Raw genomic sequence first — 24,576 nt, forward strand, 5'->3', positions numbered from 1 at the left:
AGTTGCCACCGAACTTGTTCGGGGCTTATCTTTCTGCCCGGGACTCAATTTTTAACGTTGTTTCTTTCATTGTTCATCTTTTATTATTTTTGTTCTTTTTTGTTCATAGAGTTTTGCCGTTTGAGCGTGTCTACGCGAATTCCACTTTTTGGACCCGTTCGGGGCACTTTTAGGGTTTTTTTTCTATAAATAGGGTGTTAGTAGATGAAAAATCAAATTTTTCCCTCTCTCTCCCCTCTCTTGGCTGGCTGCCACCCTTCTCTCTTCTTTTCTGGCCACTTCCTTTTGGTATTTTGCCGTATGACCTTAGCGTCTATTGTAGGGCTTGGTGAGATCTTCCTTTCCTCCTTATTGGAATTCTGTTTTGGCCATTTCTTGAGTTCGGGTTTCAGGCCAAGTTGGGATTTTGATAGGACATCCTTGGGGTTTTATGTTCACCGTATTTTCCCTGACATAACCTAAAAGTATCATTGGATTCGGAGCATTTTTCTTTCGGTGGGGATTTGAGATTTCATCTCAAATTGAGGTAGGGGATGTTATAGTTTTATATTTTTGTTGTCTTGCATGCTATTGATGCTTATACAACTTGTATGCATACTTTTGCTCAAGTTCTAGAAATTAATTTAATTTGATTTAAATTCTACTTAATTGTACCTTACTTGTATTCCATTTTAGACTTGATATATGGCATGGTCATGACCTAATCCTTGTTATATATTAATTTAAGACCATTTGAATAGCTTTTGAAATCTAGAGGAAATTGATCATTGAGTTTAATTAATTTTATTTGAAGTGTTTTAGTCACTTAATCGGAGTTTTAACTTGATATTGTTGATGACCATGCTAGGTTCTTTAACATATATTAAATTGAGGCTATTTGGAATTGTTTTGAAATCTAGAAATTTTAATTAAATGAATTAATTGAAAATGTATTTAATGGTCCTCTTGATCTAGTCAAGTATTTGAGTAGATATAACTTGTGTAGAAAAATTATTTAATTTAGTAGATTACTAAATTCTTGTGATTTCATAGTATTATGAATATGAATGCTTATTTTGCATTATTGGAAATTAAATTGCTAACTTGTTACTATGTAGTAGTAATATAAGATTCTTGTGAATTATTGATATTATTAGCCTTGTAAACTTATTGTTACAATATTGTAGAATTAGTGTTTAAAGTTTACCATGGAGGCATGATTTAAATTGTTAAGTAGATAATATTATATGGTACATTGTATCATAGTAAAGACATGACATTATATATGCCATTTTAGAATTGAAACTCTAAGGCATAGATTATGTAATTTCAACCTACTTGTGCATGGAAGGTGGTTTCGTGCATCATTAAATTGCGTATAAGTTGTGAACTTACTTGTTGATTTTGGAGTCACTTGGGATATTGTTACGTTGTGATGGCTAGGGTTTGGCTCTAATATGGGGACAAGATCAAGTCCTCTAAGTCATTAATGCGCACGGGGTGGTCTACTGAACGGGTTAGTGCCCGGAATAACCATTTAGGTCTTGGTTTACTCCGAGATTTGATATCCAAGTCTTCCACTATTTGATTTCGCATTCAATCCCAAGTTGACAATCATGTTTAATTGTGACTTGTGGTTTTGGTTATTGGCGATTTAACATTATTAAGTACATTTATGTATTATGATTTTTAAGGAATCATCGCATGTTTTTAACGTTGTTAAGTATATTTATGCATTGTGATTTTTAAGGAATCATCACATGTTTTTAATATTGTGAAGTACATTTATGCATTATGATTTTTAAAGAATCATCACATGTTTTTAATATTGTTAAGTACATTTATACTTTATGGTTTTAATAAATCATCGTAAACCTTGATGTTACTAAGTGCATCTATGCTTTATGATTTTAATGAATAATTGCAAACCTTGATGTTGTAAAGTACATTATGCTTTAAATGTTCAAATGTAGCTTAGGAATGATTCTATAGATTCATTTGGAACAAAGACGTTAGGTGGCATGATCTACTTTAGTTGTTTTTGTATTTTAGATTTCAAGTTGATGGCTTTGATAATCTATATCTTGTTGCTTTGTATAACATGCTCCTATATTGTTGAAATTGCATAAAGGATGTGTTTTATGCTGAAAATGATCTAAGGCAGCTTAGGATGCTTCCTGAGTCTCACATTTGACAAAGACATTAGGTGGCATAACCTTTTGAATTGTTTCACTTTAAAGTGATAATCTTGTAAAACGTTAGGTCATTACATGCGCATCTGTTACGAGTAGCTTTATGTTGCTCACCCCAAAGTTACCGGTGTCATTTTTAGGTAAATGATTCAAGATTTGGAGATTTACAATTGCTTTGGGTAATATGTAGAATTGAAGTTTTTTTAATTTTATTCTTGTTCACATGCAAGTGTTAGCATGTTTATCTTCTCCTTGAAATTGTTATGTAATGTTTGGTTTAACATGTCATTTTCAATTTCGAGTATGTAATGTGTGCCTAACCATACCTTTGACATTCATTTTATGTGTATCTATAACATGAAGCCAAGGGCTATTAATTTTAAAGTTCACAAGTATGTTTTAAACTTGTTTTGGATCATTGGGAATGTATGTATAGCCTTAAGGTTAGCCTTAAACTTGTTTCTGTTTTGTCGTTTGGCCAATTCTTGTTTCTATTTCATTGTTCGGGTGATTATTTCTTGTTTCTATTTCTTCGTTCGGCTGATTTCTTATTCCTGTCTCGTCGTTCAGTTGATTTCTTGTTTCTGTTTTGTCGTTCGACTGATTTCCTGCTTTTTGTTTCATCGATCGGCTAATTGTTCCTTTCTGTTTTGTCGTTCGGCAGTCCGAACGCTTGACCATCTAGGTCCAAATGCCTGATCATATATGTCAAAACGCCAGACCATATAAGTCCGAATGCTTGACCATGTAAGTCCGAACGCTTGACCATGTAGGTCAAAATGACCAACCTTGTAAGAGTGCCGAACGAACACTCATTGTTGAAGAGTGCCGAACGAACACTCATTGTTGAAGAGTGCCGAACGAGCACTCAGTGTTGAGAATGCCGAACGAGCACTCACCTTTCCTTTAGAGGGCCTCACCTTTGGTTCTGAACGGCCTCACCTTTCCTTCAGAAGGCCGAACCTTTGGTACAGAACGGCCTCACCTTTCCTTTAGAGGGCCGAACCTTTGGTTCAGAATGGCCGAACTTTTCCTTCAGAGGGCCGAACCTTTGGTTCAAAACGGCCTTACCTTTCCTTCAAAGGGCCGAACCTTTGGTTCAGAACGAACCGAACCGAACCGAACCTTCAGAGGGCCGAATCTTTCCTTCAAAACGACTGACCAGGTAAAGCAGCCGAACGATTTTACCTATCAGACCGACTGACTGAGGGCTATCAGCTGGCCGACCCTTCCTCACTGGCTGGCAGTGTTGGAGAGTGTCGAACGAGCGCTCAATGTTGATGAGTGCCGAATGAGCGCTCGGTGCTTTGGCTTTGGACAAGCGCTCGTCCATGCCTCAGAACCTTTCCTTTCTTTCGCTTTGATCATCTTTCGCTTTCGCATTTTCGACCCATTATCGGGTCATCTTTTGGTCATCACTGACGCACCAGGTTGCAAAACTTGGGCAGTCACAAAAGAGCTGGCCGCCCATAAGCATGAAAGTTGCCAATGTGCAAAAAGAAAAATGGAGCACAAAGAGAGAAATAAAAAAAATGTCTTTTGCACATGTTGATTGTTTGATTTCTAAGGATATGTAATATCATTGATTTATTATCTGAAATCTGAACAATTGACAAATCATATGTTTATAGAACTTGGTGATGATTTTACTACACTTACTCAGTTTATGGAACTGAAAAGAATTGATTTTGGTTATTTCTATTGATACATATAATCTTGTGGAGTCTACATTCTCATTGGTTTCAATTTACAAGATTTATATAGTTGGTTGCTTCCTTCTTCAAGGATATTTTCATCTTTGAGACCCTTATTACTTTGTGACAAAAAGGGGGAGAGAGTTGAGATACTTATCATTCAGGGGGAGCCATGCTAATAATCTTTTTGCATTAAGGGGGAGAACTTTTTGCATTGAGAGGTAGAACCATTGTTCATTGCATTACACAGGTAGTTGTGTTTGAGCTAATGTGCAGATTACAGGTTGCTACATGTGTTGAAGCTTCATGAGGATCAAGAAAATTTTTGCGGTTTTATTTCCTTTAACAATCATTGTAATTTACTTTCCTGCTTGGGTAGATTGCTGAATTATTTTTAGGGTTTTGTCACGAAATTTCCAGAGGGGGAGATTGTGAGATATATTTTATAATTGGCTAATTTCGTTGTCAAAACAAGTCTAATCGAGTTGTAATTTTTCAGTTCAAAATTTCAAAGATTGAAGATCGAATGCAGATTTTAAGAAGTTCAAGTGTTCATGGGTTGCTACACTCCGAGATGATGAGAACAATGCTTTAGGAAGGTATTGAGTGAGTAAGAACACTTTGAGAGTTTTAGAAGGTTGAAGGAAACAGAGAATACCTTTCTGTCTAGTGGGAACCGGTAGGAGAATCCTTGAACCGGTAGCAAACCTTGGTCCACAATAGGTTTGTTCACTGCCAACCTTGAACCGGTACCACAATTGGGAACCGGTAGCCAAAGTGCGTCAGAAAGGTTTCTAACTTTCTTGAACCGGTACCAAGATCTAGGAACTGGTACCAGAAGTCCTGGCAGCATTAGAACTTTCAGTTTCTTCTTCTGATTGTTTCCTTTTTTATCCCAACTTCCTTCCAAGTCCTATGCACCAAATTTTCTATATTTTTAGAAGGATTAGGACATTCTAAACTGTGACAACCCTGGATTTTTCAACCCAGTATGTCCTATAATGACCCGAAGCTGATCCAAAATGCAGAAGCAAAACAAAAACAAGTCCTTAGAGATGTACGTCATCCTTAAGACACAAGAATGGCCCTTCGAGGAGTTTCGAGGCTCAACGGAAGCAAAACGAAGACAAGGGTATTAAAACCATTCCAAAAGAAGAACCAAGGGTAAAATGGTCATTTTACCCTAAGAGGAAGGAATTTGACTTCCAATAAGTCAAATGAAATCAAAAACATCCTTTGGTAACTTCACATGAAGTCCCAAGGCCAAAGGAAGAGAAATCCCAAATGAACCCTATCCCGATTCGATCCAAATCTGACACCCCCTCACTAAAATAAGTATATCACAAGCTAGGAGAAGAATTTGAAACCAAAATTTATACCATTGGAAAGCTTACTTTGATGCGGTTAGTTTAGACTCAAGAACGAACCAATTCGGAGTTGAAAAGAAGAAGTTACGATAGTTCAAAGTCGGAAGACCAAAGCCGAACCTACAAAAAGTTTCTGGAGAACTTGAACCGGTTCAACCCCCCTTGAACTAGTTCAACATGGACAGAACATCCATGTTGGACCCAAATCACATCTTGAACTAGTTCAGCCTCTCTGAACCAGTTCAACCCACCTAGTGTTGAACCCAAATAGCAGAAACAGTGAAATTATAGAAAAACGAGTTTGAGATGCGGTTTTTTAGACCAAGATGACATTTTTCAGAAAAATGTCATGAAGAAACTCCTTCCAAAATCACATTTTCTATGTGAGAGAGTCAAGACCGGAAATTATTTCCTAAAAGAAATCCCCAAAATGCCCTTAAACCAAATTTTTCAATAAAAATGTGAAATGAGTCCATAGGAGGCTCATTTCACCAACGAAAGAATTTTTCATGAAAACGATCATGCACATAAACGTACATAGTGATTTTGAGCGCACAGAAATGGTCCGCGGCTCCCGGAAATGGCCGAGTCAAAATCTGATCCCCCAACGGCCAAAAAGGCGAAAATGAACTTGAAATTGGAATTTTGAAATTTAAATTTATGAAATGGTTTCAAATTACCATTTGGCCCTTGGCCTCACTTCATACATGATTAATGCGACCCTATGAAAGAATGAAAATGGAATTCCCACACCTGATGCAAACATGGTGAGACAATAACTTGTGATTTTTTAATATTTTCATAATATTTTATGAAGTCAAAATTTACATTGGATACAAAATACATGTCATTGGCCTCCGGCCTTATCTCATACATATCAAATACAATACAAAAGGTGTACTTATGTACACATTACATATATGGAATCAAATTTACAAGTTTTGACATTTGAGCTACAAATAGCATTTCATGCTAACATTTGCATGAATCATGAACAAGAATACACTTAAAGAACTTCAATGCATCGAACGATCTAGGGATATTATGCATCCCAAACCAAGGCATTCGCACCTGACAAATCAGCGGGTAACTTTGGGGTGAGTAAACAAGTTTACTCATAAGGAATGAGCATGCATAGACTCAACTTTTTACAGATTTTTACATTAACATAAAATAATTCTAAAGTATCATGCCACCTAACGTCTATGTCAAAGTAAGACTCAGGGATCATCCTAAGCTACTCATGCAATTGAAATGAGATACACGACATACAAGCCTACTGGTTACAAGTGTACTAAACGAAGATAAAAATATGTGAGGTAAGTATACAAAACACAGGTATACTAAACGAGATCAGAAACCCACAAAGCAAGTATACAAGACACGAGTAGACTAAATGGACTCTAGATACAAGAAGCAAGCGCACAGTTTCAAGTATACTGAATGAGATCTAAATACAAGAAGTAAGCATTATGTCTATGCAATTAAACAAGGTAGAAAATACTCCATATAACACGACAAGGTTCTTAGATCTTCAAGAGATAACACTTGAAATCTAAAGGTTTAAAGATTTTACATGTTGATATAAATCATTACATGTGGTCCATGCCACCTAAAATCTAAGTCAAGTTACATGTATAGGATCATTCCTAAGTCACGATAGCATAAAGTAACATGAAACAAGATAACTAAAAAAATTAACATGATTGAAACAATTCAATTAACACGACAAGGACAAGGCGTGAAATCAAGGATAATACATAATATCTATGCAATTAAACAAGGTTAGAACATTTCTTATAATACAAAATGTCTCTTAAATCTTCAAGGAATACAACACTTGAAATTTAAAGAGTGAAATCAAAGATGAAGCATAAAATCTATGCAATGAATCAAGGTTGGAATAATCCAAAGAACGCGACAAGTTTATAAATTAACATGAATCACATTATTAATGCAATTAAGCAAGGTTTGGAATAATCTACACAAAACGACAAGAAGGATACTTGAATACAAGGGTCACATTATCAATGCAATTAACATGATTGGAACATTCCAATTAACACAACAAGAAGAATACATGATATCAAGGATAATGCATAATATCTATGCAAGTAAACAAGATTGGAATATTCCAATTAACACGACAAGTTTTAAATCTTCAAGGAATAGCAACTTGAAATTTAAAGAGTGAAATCAACCAATGTGGATACTCGGATATCGCCTGGATTAAAACCGTACTCTTGGGATCACTTTAGAGCTACTAACCCATGAATACCTTCCCCTAGTGCGCACTATGGTGTAAAGAGCTCTTTATCTCCCGTACTAGAACCAAGTCCTAGCCATATCAATTCTTGATTGATATCTCAAGTTCCAAAATCAACAAGTTGTGCAACCAAGAGTGTATCAAGATACAAGTATTGCATTAAACCACGTTCCATGCACAACCAATATTTGGAATACACGAGTCATGCCCTAAGTCTTCAACTATCATGGCATGTGAAATGTTAAGTAATCATAGTATGCATTTACATAGACTACAAACTAGTATATATAGCGCAAGGAACCCATTAATGTAAACATACCACTAGTGTAAGATTAATGATTTAATTATTTGTTTAACAACACTTAAAAAATTAAACCATTCCAAGGTAAGGGTGCAAGTTCATTAACTACATTAATGAAGCTAAGTTGCAACAAGTCATGATACATGATAAAAAGGCAAAAGCCCCATGAAATATAAGCCCAATTCATTAGAACACTAAGTAGAAATTAATTAACCTAATTAATTAATTTCTCTAGAAATCAAAGTTGTCCAAAAATTCTCAAAATAATATATGTAAATGTCCATTTCATGGTGATTGCAAATATCACATCAATTTCACAAAGTGAGCAAGATATAATCATGTGGAATTTAATTAATTTAAATTAATTAAATCTCTAGATTTCAAAAGTTGTTCAAATGATCCCAAATAAATATATAATAAGGATTAAGTCATGGCCATGCCATATATCAAGTCAAAAATGAAATACAAGTAAGGTACAATTAAGTAGAATTTAAATCAAATTAAATTCATTAAATCTCTATATTTGAAAACTACTTTAAATCACCCCAAATTAATATACAACAAATATCAAGTCATGGCCACGCCATATATCAAGTCTAAAGTGAGTTACAAGCAAGCCATAATTAATCATTGATTTCTCAAATTGATATAAAACATGCATACAACTTGTATTTCACTACAAAAGCAATTAAAACCACTTGGAAAATAAACTATAACACCCCCTACCTCACAAGAGGATTGTTCCTCTTAAATCCAAGACAAATCAACACAAAATGGCAAACCCTTCAAGGGTTATGTAGAGGAGGATGAGGGGAAAAAAAGAATTCCCAAGGTTAAGCTTGGAAATCAATGGAAGGCTCTCAAAAATTAAAGTCAAAGCTTAAGGCTTTAAGCTTCCTCCATGGAGGCTAGGGTTCTAATGTAAAGGACAATGTAAAATGTGAGGGAGATGAAATGTGAGTGGAGGATTTAGAAGTCCTCCACTCTCTAGGTGAACTAACATCATGGTCAACACACACACATACATGCAAGACCACATTTGGAGCCTACATTTGTCACTCATCCAAACATCCATTGTAGGCTTAATCCTAAGCATACATTTGTCAACCATCCAAGACAACAAGTGCACCTATCCTAGGCCAACAAGTGGTTGAATCTCCACCCTCCACACAGTTGTCAACAAGTGGACCAATGAGAGTGTGACACTTGTCACACTTTCTGAAAATTACAAAAAGGTCCTTTTTGAAAATATCTTCCAAATTAAATTACAAAATGGTCCCCAAGATGAAAATAAATACTTTACAAAATTATACTAAAACCCCAAAAACAATAAGGTTTCTAAAGAAAGTGTGCATCCACACCCCTAAGGAAGAAAGTGCACAAATGGCATGCATTTCTAGGAAAGTAAAAATACACACTTCCAAGAAATCATATATTATGAGTGCATGCAAAAGTGGAAGCAAAACGGAACGCGAAAAGTGAGGTTGTGCCAACAAAGTGACAAACGGGAAAAAGACGAATGGTGAATAATGTCGAAAAAACGAAAATGTGGAAATGACTCAGTCCTTAAAGGAAGTTGTCAATCCAAACAAAAGAGTCTCGGAAACCATTTCCAAGCACTCGAGATGACACCCAGTGACGAGAAACATAACTCGGAAAATTAAATTAAACGGAAAAAATTTATCCGTAAAATTTGAGAAAAGGGAAAGGAAGAAAAATAACCGGGTCATTACATAGCCTCCATATAAACCTTGTTAGTCTTCTTAGTTTATTCATGGCTTTAGGGAAAATCAATTCTATATTTTGAGAAAGCCTTTTAAAGAGAGAAAATTCAAAAAATCAAATCTGATTGTTCTGAATTTATTTATGAGAGCATACACATATATTCATGAGTGATTTAGTAGTGTTGTTCTCTATCTTATCGCAATTGGAGCTATATTGAAGATTTAGATATTCCAGATGAAAAGCAGGATTTAATTGTTCTACATCGAGTTTAGATCTTGAAAAACAGAAGTAAAAGCGACCACACTTTGAAAGGGTTGGAGCATTCGAGGAATGTTGTCTTATCTACATGCTACTCTTCTACAAATATCAAGCATAAACCTAAGGTCAAGTTGCTGTTGGACGGGGAGTCACAAAACCAGAAGATTGTCAGCAATTGGTGTTTGGTAGAACGATAGGGTGTGAGCCAGAGTCAAAGTCGGTGTACTTTGTTTCAAACATATTGGATCGGTTTACTTTGGACTAAATAGACATAAGATTTTTCCTATACAAACAATTGACGTATTTTATCAACTGGGGTTTCCTCGCTAAAAAACCTGGTGCAATCTCTCTAACTCTAACTTACTTTACTTTTAAGTATTTATATTTGTGATTGTGGATGTTTAAATTGATTATATAATCTAATCAATCATAAATTGAGCAAGTTGACCTAATAATCAGATCTAGGTTATTAAAGGAGTTAATCAGAATTAAAATCAACTAATAGCCTCCGTACCCCGTGTTAACTCTATTTTCACATGGGGGAGCTTACAAACTAAAGGATTTAGATGGAGAAGTCCATGAGAGGCCAATAAATGGTAAGTACTTAAAAAATATCAGCCTTTCATTTTTGAGTTATGGGAGGAAAGGAAGTTGTATAAACAACCTAAAACTGAGGCTGCGTTGGTTGTGTAGTTGGTTTATGAAAGGTACAAGGTGTCAGAGGTTGTGTTAGCTTGTGGCTAACTTTTGAAAGTAGGAGTTTACTTTTTTTTTTTTTAATAGTTTAATCAGTATTGTTTAGTTGGAGATTAGCGTTCAAAATAAAGTAAATGTTTTATAACATTGTCCATAGTAATGTGGTTCCCTGAATATTACAAATCCAAAAAATTGTCAATAGAAGAGGAGTACAAAGTCTTCATAAACGACCTAGTTTCTTTAAAGCTGAAGTTTGGATGAAAAGTATGTCCACAGCAAGGCATTTTGGTGGAGAGATGCTTGGTCAAGACATTTTGTGATCTTAAGTTATGGTAACACCTTTTGGAGATGAGCATGTTTTGGGGCAAATTCTTCTGTTGAGCTCTTCAGTTTAATAAACCTGGCATTTAGTTGTGCATGTTCTTTGCTGATTTAATGCAGTTCTTCATGGATTTTGTTTTGTCTTTCATCTAGATCGGCAGAGTCTTACTTCAACACCATATATGACTCTTGGCCATCAAGGAGTTGTTCTTTGAACCAGTTTTTTTCTTCACGCTTGTCAAGACAGTAATTGATGGCCTACTGAGATTGAGCAATGGAACTTGAAATGTTAGAAGGGAGGAAAAAGAGTTAATTACTTGGATTTCTGCAGGAACAAAAGGATGTTGGCCCAAGATTTTTAGGTTGGCGGCAAACTCGGATTCAAAGAATAGGAGTTCTTTAGGGCTTCTCCCTAGGAATTGAAAGAGAGACCATTTAGCTTCTATAAAGGCATCATCCATTTGTATTTCAGCTTCTGGAAAGGGAGAGCTGGATAATGTATCTTGTTCAGCATGGATAGAAGCTACCACTGTGTCAAATAGTACTCATACGGAGGTGACTGGTGAGGACGGTGCACGAGTCAAAGGATGTTGTGAAACAATGAAGACCTGTGAAATTGTTAGACTTTTCTAGTCTTAAGAGGAAAGTTTAATAGTAAGGGAATAGTTTTTACACTTACATCTTGAGAGTCAGCCACTTGTTCTATAGTTGGTGATGGAATGTTCCTTGGGGAAGCCTCAAGTGGTTGACTTATAGTAGGATTGATGGGATTTCTTTTTGGTGATGGGTTGTGGTGTAAGTGGTTGCCTTAGGTTAAGATATACTTTCTTCTCGTAGGAGTTGAAGTGATGTTTTCTTGATCATTGCTTGGGATTTTCTCTGTTTCTTGCAGCACTTGAGTTGGGGTATGCTCCGAGGAGGTCTGTTCCAGTAAAAAAGGATTAATTAGTTAGTATGTTTTAGAAATACAAAAAGTGAGAAGGAAAGTGGAGTGTACCTTTTGAAGCTCAGAATATGTTGTTAGGGTTGAAGGTGATTGAGTTTCTGCTGGTTCTGAAATGGGTGGCAAGGAGGCAATTGGAAGAAATACATTGGTCATATGAGCATTTTTAAGCCAGTTTAAGGGCTCATCGTCTTCATCGATTAGGTGCCATTTTGGTGCCTCAGATTTTCTTGCCAAGGCCTTTCCCTGTGGTTTTGAATTTTTTGATCTGTATCAAAGAGGAGTTGCAAATGTTAATAGGGAGATAATTATTATGAAAAGGGAGACCAGTTATACCTTGGGTTGCAGAGGTTCTTTGTGAGCTTTAGAAGAATGGTTGCTCGGGCTTACAATAACAAGGCTTGATTGTTGAGAACTTGTCAAAAGGAAGATAATGAGAGAGAAGTAAGCATGATAAATAGGGTAATAGTTTATTAACATTTGTACCTCTTTTCAGCTTGGATCTTGTTCTGCCTGCTCGGGCTAAAGAATGAGTCCAAACAACCGGAGCAAATTGTTTTGTTACAGCAATAGGAACTTTTTACAGAGGAATGAGTGGTACAGTTTCATTACCTTAGAATGATAAAGAAACAAATTGGTAAGATCCAAGGACTGTGCGAGCAATTATAGTGGAATCTTTTTCTCTAGTGTGGATAATGTAAGGTGTCCCCCAAGCAACAAAGGAGCAATGAGTATGGGGTTTGGCTTGGAAAGGTTGGAAGACAAAGGTTTGGGACAGTTGGTTATACTTGTAAGTTACATCTTGTACCTGAGCTTCATCATTGAGTCGAACTCTATGGTAGAAATTCTTGTTATATGAGAATAAGAGGAGGGAATGAAATCATTTGGGTAAGACCAAATTGTCTTGCAAACTAGGCTGGATTGTAAAATTCAACTCCAATACGGCTCATGTTAATTTTAAAAGCAGCAGTATTGCAGTAGATGTCACGAGCAATTAGGAAATAAGTCCAAGCAACCTTATGGTCATGGACAATATCAGCAGGAGTATCCGCAGTGGGATTAAATAGCCGAGTGGGAGCCAATTGATAGTTGGAAAAAAGGAAGGAATTGAGCAGTAGTTTGGGTATGACATATGTGATAGAAGAAATTGAAACATTCTGGAAATGAATGGTCTTTGGGAGCAGCTCAGGCATAGCTAAAGGAGATCAGGGGGTTATTGGTTTCAGGGTCCACCATTAGGCTTAATTCGTGAAAGTATACTTGCGGCCAAATTTGGTATAACCAAAAGGGACCACCAGAGCAAGACAAGGTGGTACAAGTGAGTTCATTCAAACCACAGTATAGGTTGGCCAATAAAAAAGGAGCTAAGGTAACAAGTTTACCTTTAGAGAGTGCAATGGCCAACTAGGTTAAATCCTTGGTAATTTGAATAGCAAGGACACACAACAAGTGTGTGCATAGCCATAGCAGCAAGAATCCGATGTGTTCCTGATCATCCACCTCTTGATGGGTTTTCCCATCATTTTGTTGATGAAAGGGCCGTAAGATTGGACATGAGGTTTTAAACATTCTTGCTTTGGGAAGCGAAAGTTAGTAGCAGCATCATGCAGCAAGCAGTGAATGGCGTCACCTCCTAGGTTGAGAGTAGTCAAGAAACAGATATCCCTTAGTGTTGGAGCCATCATACCACAATTCAAATGTAAAGAATTGGTGGTTGGGGACCAGAACATCATTGATGCGAAGAAAAGGGGTTTATCTTGGGTTAGTGTAACTTTGTTCAATTAAATCAAATTTTAGATACCCATTTGATGCCATACTGGGCTTTTGATAGCAGCAACTCTATCTACCCATTGATTCCATTCTAAGCCAGTGGGTTGTCGATTCCTCAGATGAGAAATAACGGTCTTTCGCCTTTCAAAGAGAGGGTTACGGTTTTCAGAAAAGGGGTTAAGATTCTGCCAGTGGATAGAACGCGGACAATTGTGGGGGTATTTGAGAAACAAATGCTGGGTCGAGTCCCTTCTGCTAATTAGGAAGACCAATTAGAACATCAAGGTATAATTCAGAAAGATTGATAGAATTGATTACCTGTTTGGATTGTTGGGTATGTGATTCTGCTTCAGGGTAAAGAGTTTTCAAATCAGAATATTGTTTCACAGCGTCTGCAGACATGATTACAAAGTGAAGGAATGATCCAAGAATGGTGAAGATGCAAAGTTTCCGAACGAATGTGTTGCCAGCGTCACTTGCAGAAGCAGAGGAAGAGGCGAAAGAGTTATTGTCCTTTTTGATGTGATTGTTTAAAGTCTGAGTAGTGGAGTGTTATTGGAAGTCGAGATTGTAGAGGCAGTGCAAACATTTATTTGGCGCCATAAGTGCTTAAGTAGGGTGTTGTTGTTTAAATTTTTTTAAACCCTAACAACAGTTTCCAAAATTGGGGGCATTGTTGACACCCTATTTGGCAGGAAAGGTGGTGATGACGTGGCAAGATGATGAGGGCTCGGCAAAGGGATGTGGCAACAAGTTATTCTAATTTAGGGGAGTAGTATGGAAGATTGACAATGATTTATATAGTGATTAGGAGTATTTGTTAAATAGCTTTGAAAGATAGTATGATAATTTATTTAATTTAGTAGAGTTATATTAGGATTCTTTTAAGTTTTCTATAAATAATAGTAGAAGTTGCATTTGTCAGGTATCCAACATCTCTCAAACAATCGCATCAATAAAACAATTCTTTTTCTAAATCATGCTTTCTTTAGTTTAATTAATTTCCTTTCTAGTATTAATTCAGCTTTCTACTAGTTGATTAATTTCTAGTACAATTTCCTATAATATTTCTTTTCTGCAACTTGAATTTTTATTCCTAGTAGTTTCGTTGCATTTAATTCGGTTTCAGTAATTATCATAACTTTTTATTCTCGCTTAAGATTCATCCTAGTTTTATTCTTTGCAATTCGTTCTTCCTTTTGAAGTCATGTTCTTTCTAAAGGCAAATTGAACTCAAGTGAGTGTTTCATGTTCTCTCTCTCACACATCGCTTGTTTATCATTCTTTCACAAAAGAGACTGAGTTTGACCAGATCTTTACGGTTTGAACCAAGCCCATTGGTTCTGGCACGCCCGCATCAAGCCAATTTTTGAATTGGTAGTTTTAGCCGATTTAAGGAGTCAACAGTTACCAAACAAGCTTTGAGTAGTGTTGAACACACTTTAAAGCAGAAACATTGCTACTGTTTTTTTTTTTTTTTTTTTTTTTTTTTTTAAGGCCTAACATTGATGATTTATGTACGCACACGCAGATCTATACATAAAGTTTTTTTTTTCTTTAATGTGGCCTAAAATCACAGAACCCCCCTTGAACCATCAATTTTCATCGTATAACTCCTAAACTAATAAAATGTGTCAATGGAATTGTTAGTTCAATAACAAAATAATATATATCCCTCTTCAATTTATTAAAATTAATTGGCGTCAATCACTAATAAAAATTTGAACCTGATATCACTAATATCGTTTTACCTAAGTCGATTCTATTTACTTAATATTCACAGTGAAAAGTAAAGTTCGAATAATATAATGGTTTTTATGTTCTAATCCAATAGGTGATGTCCAAAAAGAACTCGTGAACATTAGATAAGATTATATCTGTCTACAAATCAATCACTAATAACAATTTGAACTTTTTATCATTTTCGGGTTTGAATATCATACTAGAAGTTTGATAATTGGTTCACCCGTAGTTAGTCGATTCATAACCCTTTCTCAAGGGTCCGATATCGTTACCTACCTATATAAACTGATCAATTCGGCTAATGTACACCAATACTGATATTCATTCAAATCCTTTACACCGCGACCGCAAATCATGAATCAATCCCATGTCTCATGCTGTACGTTTGAAAAAGCTCACCTAATAATCCATCAACACAAGTATGGCGAGTCTCTCGTTGATTAACTATGTTTGGTTACAAACTTGGTTACGTGCAATGAATGGACATTTTTAAGATATAAAATTTCAAAAATACACTTTTGACTTCCAGTAATACCCTTATAGATGAAAAAAAAAAAAAAAAAAACAAGCAAACAAACAAGAGATGCACTTTAGTTGTTTCATATGTAATTATTGTTTTACCATTTTTTATTTAGTTAAAGAGAGACACTCTACTCTTTTCAACATTCAGTTGTTTGCTCAAAAATTGAATGTTTAGAAATTTTCAAAATGTATAGAGGATTATACACTCTATATACACATACCATAAGGGTGTGTTTCGCTGGCGACCCAAAGCATAACACTATGATTAGATTTGCTAATTAGAAGATCAAGTTGAATTAAGGTCCCTAACTTAGAGGATCCTCAAACATATTAAAAACACACATTTCTGTCCATTCTTCCATCCATATCCTTTCTACTTTACCTTCACAGTCAAATAGCATCATATAAAGGTTAAAACAATTAGCAAAAAATAACAATGCAACCAAAATTTTACCCCCCACTAAAGCTGGAAGACATTAATAGTTTAAACGGGTGCAAACAAGGACTTGGCAAGAGTCACCACCAATCCAAAACCCATCATTCATAAAGAAGGCTCAAACCATCAACCCACTACTGATGAGGCAAGAGTTCAACTTTCATTGCCTGCTAATGTGTTTTTTTTTTTTTTTTTTTTTTTTTTTTTTTTTTTTTTTTTTCTCTGAAACAGTGGCACTTTACTAATGCAGGCTAAAGAAACACCACCACCCCATACCAGTTCAAATTTTGCTTATCACTGGGTTGAATGATGGATTCTACACTAACCACAGATTGTTTACGGAGATGATCTGAACATAACTTTAATGGCAATGTTCATCAGGATGTGTCAGAAATGGAATGCGCAAAAAGAGGGAAAATCCCCATCTTATCTTTATATGCAGATCCCCATCTCTAACTTGGAACAAGCTACTTTGAAAAGGCAAAACTAAATTATAAGATGATACAAATTAGCTATCAGTCTACCAAATGCCATTGAGTCCATTAATATCCGAGCTCATTAATTTAACCCCCGTCTATCTGACTGATTGGTCTCAACTCAGCACGAAGAACTGGTTATAGACAAAACCATCACCCATTCTAGTTCTATATTTGTTAGAATAAAATGCTTATTCGCTAATGTCTAACCACAAAAATCCTTCCTACTTCCAATTTTTCAATCTTCCCATTCATTCCCTGTTCCCCTAATTCTTTCCATTCTACCAAGGAATAATCCATAATAATTCGTAAATCCAGATTGGCTTAATAGTTCTCGTATAGCACCAGCTCCAGTTGGCAGTAGACATATCTCAATTTCGAAATGTATTGTAGACACACTGGTAGCACATATCATAAGTAACAATGAAGAAGATGATGATCTAACAATTTTGCTACAATGCAAACAAGCCTTATATGATCTAGTTTTCATTGATGCAACATGTGTCTACCCCCCAACATGAAGAAAATTCTGACTACTAGAAAGAAAAGGAAAATTGAAGACTTCTAGATATTATTTGACAAAGATGTCGGAGTGAGATCTCCATTCTTCAATCAGGTTTCACGGAATAAAAAATAAATAAATAAAGGCTTCAATTTGATTTCATGAATCTCAAGTAATAAGAGGTAATCTGTAAAGGATAAACATCTATTTAGCAAAACATGAGTTACTACAAGGCCGCAATATCAAATTAAACATTGGCAATTATAAAAGCAGATGCAATATGCTATAATTCCACTTTCTGCAGGAAAGCATCATATACCATTACTTGAAGCAGTGTTTACAAGGAAACTGAACATGTTGCTTTGAGTCCAAAGGGGAACTCCAACAACAGTATAATGATACAATTTATCATTACTCTTTTTCTTTTCTTTTCTTTTTTCACTAATTTTGTGCTGAAGCGCCTTACTAAATCTCTTTCCCTCAGTCGTTAAACCTGATCTCTATAACTATATGAAGAGCCTAAAATTAGGGAAGAAAAAAAAAAAAAATTCCCCTTACTCATTCTGTGGAATTGTGCTGTTTGGGATATAATGAACTGAATATGTTCACTTGCCATTTGGTGCTTCTAATTTTTCCTGAGAGAAATAGGAGAAATGAACAAGAGTTGAAGCAAAAGAAAATTTAAACCACACTGCCTGAACTTCCTGTAAAAGTTCTTTGAGTTCGATTACCTGAACTTCTTGTAAAAATTCTTCGAGTTCGATTCGTATTTCAGAGAAGGAAGGCCGGTTGTCAGAAACAGCTTCCCAACATTTCTTCATCAAGTTCAACAGCTTGGGGTGCGTATTTTCAGGAAGATCCGGTCGCAGGCCCTAGCAAATAGAAGATCAAGAAAGTCGGTTAGTACAGTTGCACTAAGGAGTTTGAGTCAACCCTAGTGCACTAAAATAACTAAATAATACCCAAAGGCTTTTACAGATAGACTTGGAAAGTCCTTTTTTTTTCCCCCTTTCTTTCTCCAATCTTTGCCTTCCAACACGGATTCCCATTTTACATTTACATTTTTTTGTTATATATGTATATATATTTAACTTTTCCCACATTCTTTTGAATTACAAGATGAATCCAAACAATAGCAACTTAAAAGTATCATAAAATTTTGATTGCACCAAGGATGAACATTAAATTCATATCCATTCACAATAGTTTTAAACGGGAGATATTTCACCATGAATGTTGTTTGCAGAATGCTAATAACTTAGTTATGTTCTAGTTTCTCAAAAATTAGGTATTGAATTATAGTATTTTTAGAATTTTTTAAAATTAAAGGGTCGTTTGGTAACGCTTACGTTTATGTGTTTTTCATTTCCTATTTCTATTTATAGGCATGTCGTGTTTCTAAAAACAGAATCAACGTTCCGAAACATTAATTTGTTTCTTGAATTTTGTAAACAGTAAACAAGAAACATGTTTGGTAGTGTATATGCATAAAATAATGAGGACCCACTCCACATAATACAACCACTATTATAAGCAACCATGATCAGTGTAAGTAACAAAAATTAACTGATGAGTATAAAGACTAAGATTACCAAAATGAAAAGAATGTTACTTTACAGATCAGTTAAATGTTCATAATATTAGAGACTGGTCATGGAGATGTTTAAGCTATATATTAAATCATTGTATAACTTGACATATAGGTGGGCAAACCTGTCTAACTCCCAGGGCAGCTTGTAAAGGAGTCATGGTATCATATGGGACCTGAAATATCAAAAACATAACAGAGTTAGATCATTTTCCCAAGGTAAAATCTTAAAGAAATATACTCAAAATAACATCAGAAGCTTTTCAAACTTCACAAAATACCTTGGCTGTCACGAGCTCCCACAGAACAATAGCAAAACTGAACACATCTGCTTTTTGATCATATGGTTGGTGGTTTATAACCTTGTCAAAGAAGAAGAAGAAGAAAGTAAAATATAATATCAATATAAGAAGTGAATTCCGATGAGTTAGATGCATGATAGCAAAACATCATCAAATTATGACGAGATCTAGAATCTAAAATGAAAGAAATGAGGCGTTGTTATTTTTGGCATAAAATAAAATCATGAAGATGTGTATCAATTTTGTTGGAACTAGGGTATATTGTTATGAATATATCATGTGTAGCTATGGTATTCAAGTTGGCGCAATACAATAAAAGGCAAAGTACAGAAAACCCCCCTCCACTTATCGCCTTTTCCAGTAAACCCCCCTTGAATTGTAACCCTTTCCAATAAATCCCCCTTGTTTAATTTTTTTACCAAAAACCCCCCTCAACTATTTAAGGGGGGTAAAAGAGTAGATATTTGGACCAAAATGCCCTTTTATTTAAATCTTAAATTTCCCGAACTTCAAATATTCATATCTCACAAACCGCACATCCAAATATTGCAAATAATATATGCACGGAAAGCTTATAAAATAAGGATTCCAGAAATATAAGATTTGTTCAACAAAAATTCATAACCAGAGAGAAATACACAATCTAAAAATCTACTGCAACAATCTTATTTTATTTTATTTTTTATAAATACTAGGGTTATTTGCAATAAAATTTTCAGAATTATTCATTTTCATATGGAGCATAACATATAAAAAAAATTAGCCACAATAGAGCCACAATATTCATTTTTATTTATTTTTTAAATGGTGAGTCTATAAAAGAATTAAAATACTTTGACGCAAAATATGATATCTCATAAAATCGATCTCTATTGAGGCTAAATTTTTTATATATTCGGCTCCATATGTAAATGAATAATTCTGAAATTTTTCTTACAAATATCTCGAATATTTTATTTTTTACAAATAAAATAAGACTGTTGGAGTAGATTTTTAGATTGCCTATTTCTCTCTGGTTATGAAGGTTTGTTGTACAAATCTTATATTTCTAAAATCCTTATTTCATAAGCTTTCCGTGCATATAATATTTACAATTTTTAAATGTATGGTTTGTGAGATATGAATTTTTTAAATTCGGAAGAATTAAGATTTAAATAAAAGGGCATTTTGGTCCAAATATCAACTATTTTACCCCTTTCAGATAGTTGAGAGGGTTCTTTAGTAAAAAATTAGACAAGGGGGGTTTATTGGAAAAAGGTTACAAGTCGATGGGGGGTCTTTGGTAAAAAAAATAGACAAGAGGGTTTACTGGAAAAGGTTACAAGTCGAGGGAGGTTTTATATACCTTGCCCTATAATAAAATAAGTGCATTGTTAATGAACCTATTCTCCTTGAAACTCAAAATCTGAAGGGAAAATGAACTGTTGGAATATTAGGGTAATTAGTGCATCTTGAGCGTTTGGGATATCTTTGTAATTGTTCATTATTAAATAATATAAATAGATGGGATGTATAGATGTTAGCCATACTATGGAATGCTTTTCTGAAGTCTTCTCTCTCTTTCTTTTTTTCCCCTCTCTATTGTATCTGAAGCACTAATCTTCCCAAGCCTAGCATCAATTGGCAATACAATTCAACTTGATATCATAGCCTTCAATGGGAGTCCCTAAATCATCAAAGAAGACTGAGAAACATCAGAGGGGGTTGGCGCTCAAATCATCAGCAGAATTCCAACATACACCCAGAACTCAATGAAACCTACATAAATCCTACATGAATCAACCTGTCTTAATTTTTAAGGTTTATTGTTTGATTAATATCTTCACTTGAAGCTGTTTTGGTGATTTCTCCCATTGTTATATTGGACGACTAGCCTAGAAATCAAAGTACTAGTGGAGATGCAGATTATGTGAGGAATGGAATTGGTTGATGGAGCAGATTATATGCCTGAGGACTCGAGTGGAGAGTTTGGTGGATCAGTTTGTGTCAAGAGGTAACTAATTATTCTGGGGTTATGAACTTTTAACCTATTGAAAACCTTTTTCTTAAAATGGATTTGATCTATTTCGACTAGATCCCGTGCTTTTACTACTGTTATTTTACATGTTTGAATGATTATATGTGAATTGCACAACGGGTTGAGTGGCTTCTGAGTTACTGTATTAATTTAAATTTTTAATTATTGGAATTTTATTCAAATTTAGTAAAGTTTGCTGACATAGTTTTCAATGCTTATTCACCCCCTCAAGGTTAGATAATGGATCTCGCGTTAACTCTAGTTTCGTTTTAGTTTAAACCAAACTAAAACCTTAAATTAGAGTGACTAGTTTTGGGTCAATCTTTTGGGTTGATGTTTCAGTAACTTTAGTTAGTTCATGAAGAACTTTCCACTGAATAGCTAGGCCGAAAGAATCATGATCCATTTTCAGATTTGGAAGCTTGATTTTTACTTTCAAAACTTTTTCTATATTAGGATCATCAATTGAAACAAAGAAGTTTGGTTTTCGTTTAAACCAAATAATATTGTTGACCAAATTGGATTGGACACCTCCAATCAATGCTTCAATTGGATTATGGAATCTGTTATCCATAACCAGAACTAGAATTGGTTGATCAATTCCTTTTCTGAATAGAGAGGTGATCTTGATTTGAACCATTCCTATATGGATATACCGGGCTTCGGGATATTGAGATTTCCACCTTTCAATTTTTGTTTACTGAAGATGGTGAAATCTGTCATACCATGAGAAGTGTATTCTGCTCTGGTATTTCCACTGAATTGTTCAAAAGTCCTTTTAGAGTAGAATCTAAAAGAATTATCTTTTAGAAAACTGAGGAAAATGAACAATAAAAGAATCTACTTTTTACTGCTCTCCTGAAAAATTCTTTCAGCTGAACAGGTAGTTGAAGCACAAAGATTCCTTGACAACATCAAAGAACTAAAAATAGATATCCCAGATGACATTTTGATGGGAGTTGAGCAAACCGATATTGATTGGCTAAATTAGTTTAATCAACCACCCCCCTTATATGAGTATGAACTCCATAATCTCATCAATCCAATGGAAGGATGACCAAGACTTTTCAAGACGACTGCATAATTATCCAACACACGGCAAAAAATCAGGTCAAATCTACTATTCATGAGCAGTGAAAAGTAGACTCGATTACTATTCATGAACAGTAAAAAGTACCTTATTTTCTGTATAAATTCTGATGATTTGTAAACAACAAGGCATCTGAAGTTTCCTTGCGTTTTCTCTCTCTCCTTGTATTCTTCTCTCTAAGTTTTTATTTTCCGCCTTGTTTTGTAATTGGTATCAGAGCCTTGCCGACGAGCTTGGACTACTATAAGTGTTTGTATAAAGTTTTTAATATTACTATTTCTACTTCAGTTATCTTAATTCATGTGTCTTATTTATAGCTGTTATAAATCGAATATGCTTATTTTCTGTTCAAAGCCAATATCCTATTTTGATTAAAAATCAAAATAGGATCACGATGTTATAGGATTAAATCAAAATAGGATCACGATGTATAAAGTTTTTAATATTACTATTTCTACACAAGGAAAAAAAAACAAGAAAACTTCAGATGCCTTATTGTTTACAAATCATCATAATTTATATAGAAAATAAGGTACTTTTACTGTTCATGAACAGTAAAGGAATCTACTTTTTTACTCTTCATGAATAGTAATCGAATCTACTTTTCACTGTTCATGAATAGTAGATTTGACCTGACTTTTTGTCGTGTGTTGGATAATTATGCAGTCGTCTAGAAAAGTCTTGGTCATCCTTCCATTGCATTGATAAGATTGTGGAGTTCATACTCATCTAAGGGTGGCGTGCTACCGCTGACATTAAACTAAGTGATTCTATTGGGAGGAAACTCGGTTTTCTGATGAACAATTAATCCTTAAATTCTCAATTGGTATCAGAGCAGATTACTCAAAATCAACGGGTAGAAGATGGATAGTCGTAAGGAAGGTGGTTTTATATCCAAAGCAGTGCTATTCCATTGATCCAACCATAGCTATTGGTACTCCATCATATGTGTTTAGTAATTTTGTGTCTTGTATTGAACGGATGTACTTGAACGACTCAAGATAGTCTTCTAACACATTACAGCACAAGTTTTGAGTAGGAATATGCAACTTGCACATATACGTACACAAGTTTGAAATGAGAACTGAGATATATGTGACGATCGGCTCATTAAGTTTGGAATGTATGGTTGCAAATAAATATATGAAAATAAAAATAAAAGTTAAAGAAATGAAGACAAAGTATTCCATAAAAGAGCTCGATTGTTTCAGGTTGAGGATATCACTCATTGAGCTGGAGAGTATTCCATGATTCCCCACCGATGGTGTGACGACATGGACAACATCGGCAAGATGGGTCGTCTTTAGAGTCGAAGAGAGGGGTGTACAAAAAGATTGGAAGCTTTGCAAGTATGCTTGGTCGGCAGGTTTGATAGGGAGGTAGGAAACCTAGACCGGATTGGAAAATGGGCTTTGAGGGATTGGAAAGTCGATTGTGGGGTGGGAGTATTTTCCATTTACCATCACATCAAGAAGCAAGAAGGGTATTAATGGAGCGTAGAAGAGTTTGGGGTGAAGTGGGGTGAAGCTTTTCTATATCTGGACATCTGGTCATTGAGGGTTGGGTGTGTGGGTGCCTTGCGAAAGAGAAGTGAACAAAGTAAATTCATTTGTGGATTTCCATTGCACACAAAGAGCCAATTGGTCTGTTCGCAGATGACACTGTAGTGTTTTATAATGCAGATGAGGCCGAGGTGAGGCACTTGAGATGTGTCTTGGTGTGTATTCAAGCAATCTCTAGCTTGACAGTTAACCTTGCAAAGAGTGAGACTGTAAATAGAGGGAGATTGGGTAGCTAGCCTCTCATTGACGGATATTTTGGAGTGTGGAGTTCCCTTTCCAGTTTCATACTTTGGCTTCCCTTGGGGGTATCATCGAGGAGAGGTTCCTCTTAGGATCAAGCCGTAGAGTGTTTTGAGAGGAGACTGGCCAGTTGGAAGAAGCAATGTTTGTCCAAGAACATCAGGGAGGCTTACTCTCTTGAAGAACACCCTTTTAAGTCTTCCGACTTACTTTACGTTTTTGTATCATATCCTTCCTTGATTGTAAGGAGGATTGAGAGGCTTCGAATTTCTTATTTGAGAGGCATGGGAGAGAAGTTTAAGTACCATTTTATGAAGTGGGAGCAAGTTTATAGGCCTATTCAGTTTGGGGACTAGGGCATTAGAAGGTTGGACGTGCTCAACAAAGCGATGCTAGGCAAGTGGTTATAGGGTTCTGGAGTGGAGAGAAGCAGCCTACGGCGGAGGGTCATTTCGTGCAAATTTGGTGATTCTAGGTGTTGTTAGTGCTCTGTGGAGGCAAGGGCAGTGGTATGTGTGGGCGTTTTAGAAATTCATCCAGAGAGGATAGGATAAATTTCCAAAACGTATTCGCTTTGAAGTTGAGG

The 24,576-nt window shown here is 35.4% G+C and overlaps 1 protein-coding gene across 2 annotated transcripts in view; it reads right to left on the reverse strand.

Moving 5' to 3' along the window:
- Positions 1-17,725: 17,725 nt before the first annotated feature.
- LOC132273567 (serine/threonine-protein kinase STY46-like) overlaps positions 17,726-24,576 on the reverse strand; it is an 81,033-nt gene continuing 74,182 nt past the window's right edge. For both annotated transcript variants that reach the window (XM_059774534.1, XM_059774532.1), the window contains exons 13-16: positions 19,061-19,141; positions 18,905-18,955; positions 17,923-18,063; positions 17,726-17,826 (exon numbers count right to left, since the gene is read on the reverse strand). In XM_059774534.1, coding sequence (XP_059630517.1) covers positions 17,797-17,826; positions 17,923-18,063; positions 18,905-18,955; positions 19,061-19,141 — 303 coding nt within the window. In that variant the 3' untranslated portion in view covers positions 17,726-17,796. The remainder of the gene's footprint in view (positions 17,827-17,922; positions 18,064-18,904; positions 18,956-19,060; positions 19,142-24,576) is intronic.

Source organism: Cornus florida, unplaced genomic scaffold (assembly GCF_030987335.1).
Source record: "Cornus florida cultivar Cherokee Brave unplaced genomic scaffold, ASM3098733v1 CherokeeBrave_3.0.0_Hap2_Chr09, whole genome shotgun sequence".
NCBI lineage: Eukaryota > Viridiplantae > Streptophyta > Magnoliopsida > Cornales > Cornaceae > Cornus > Cornus florida.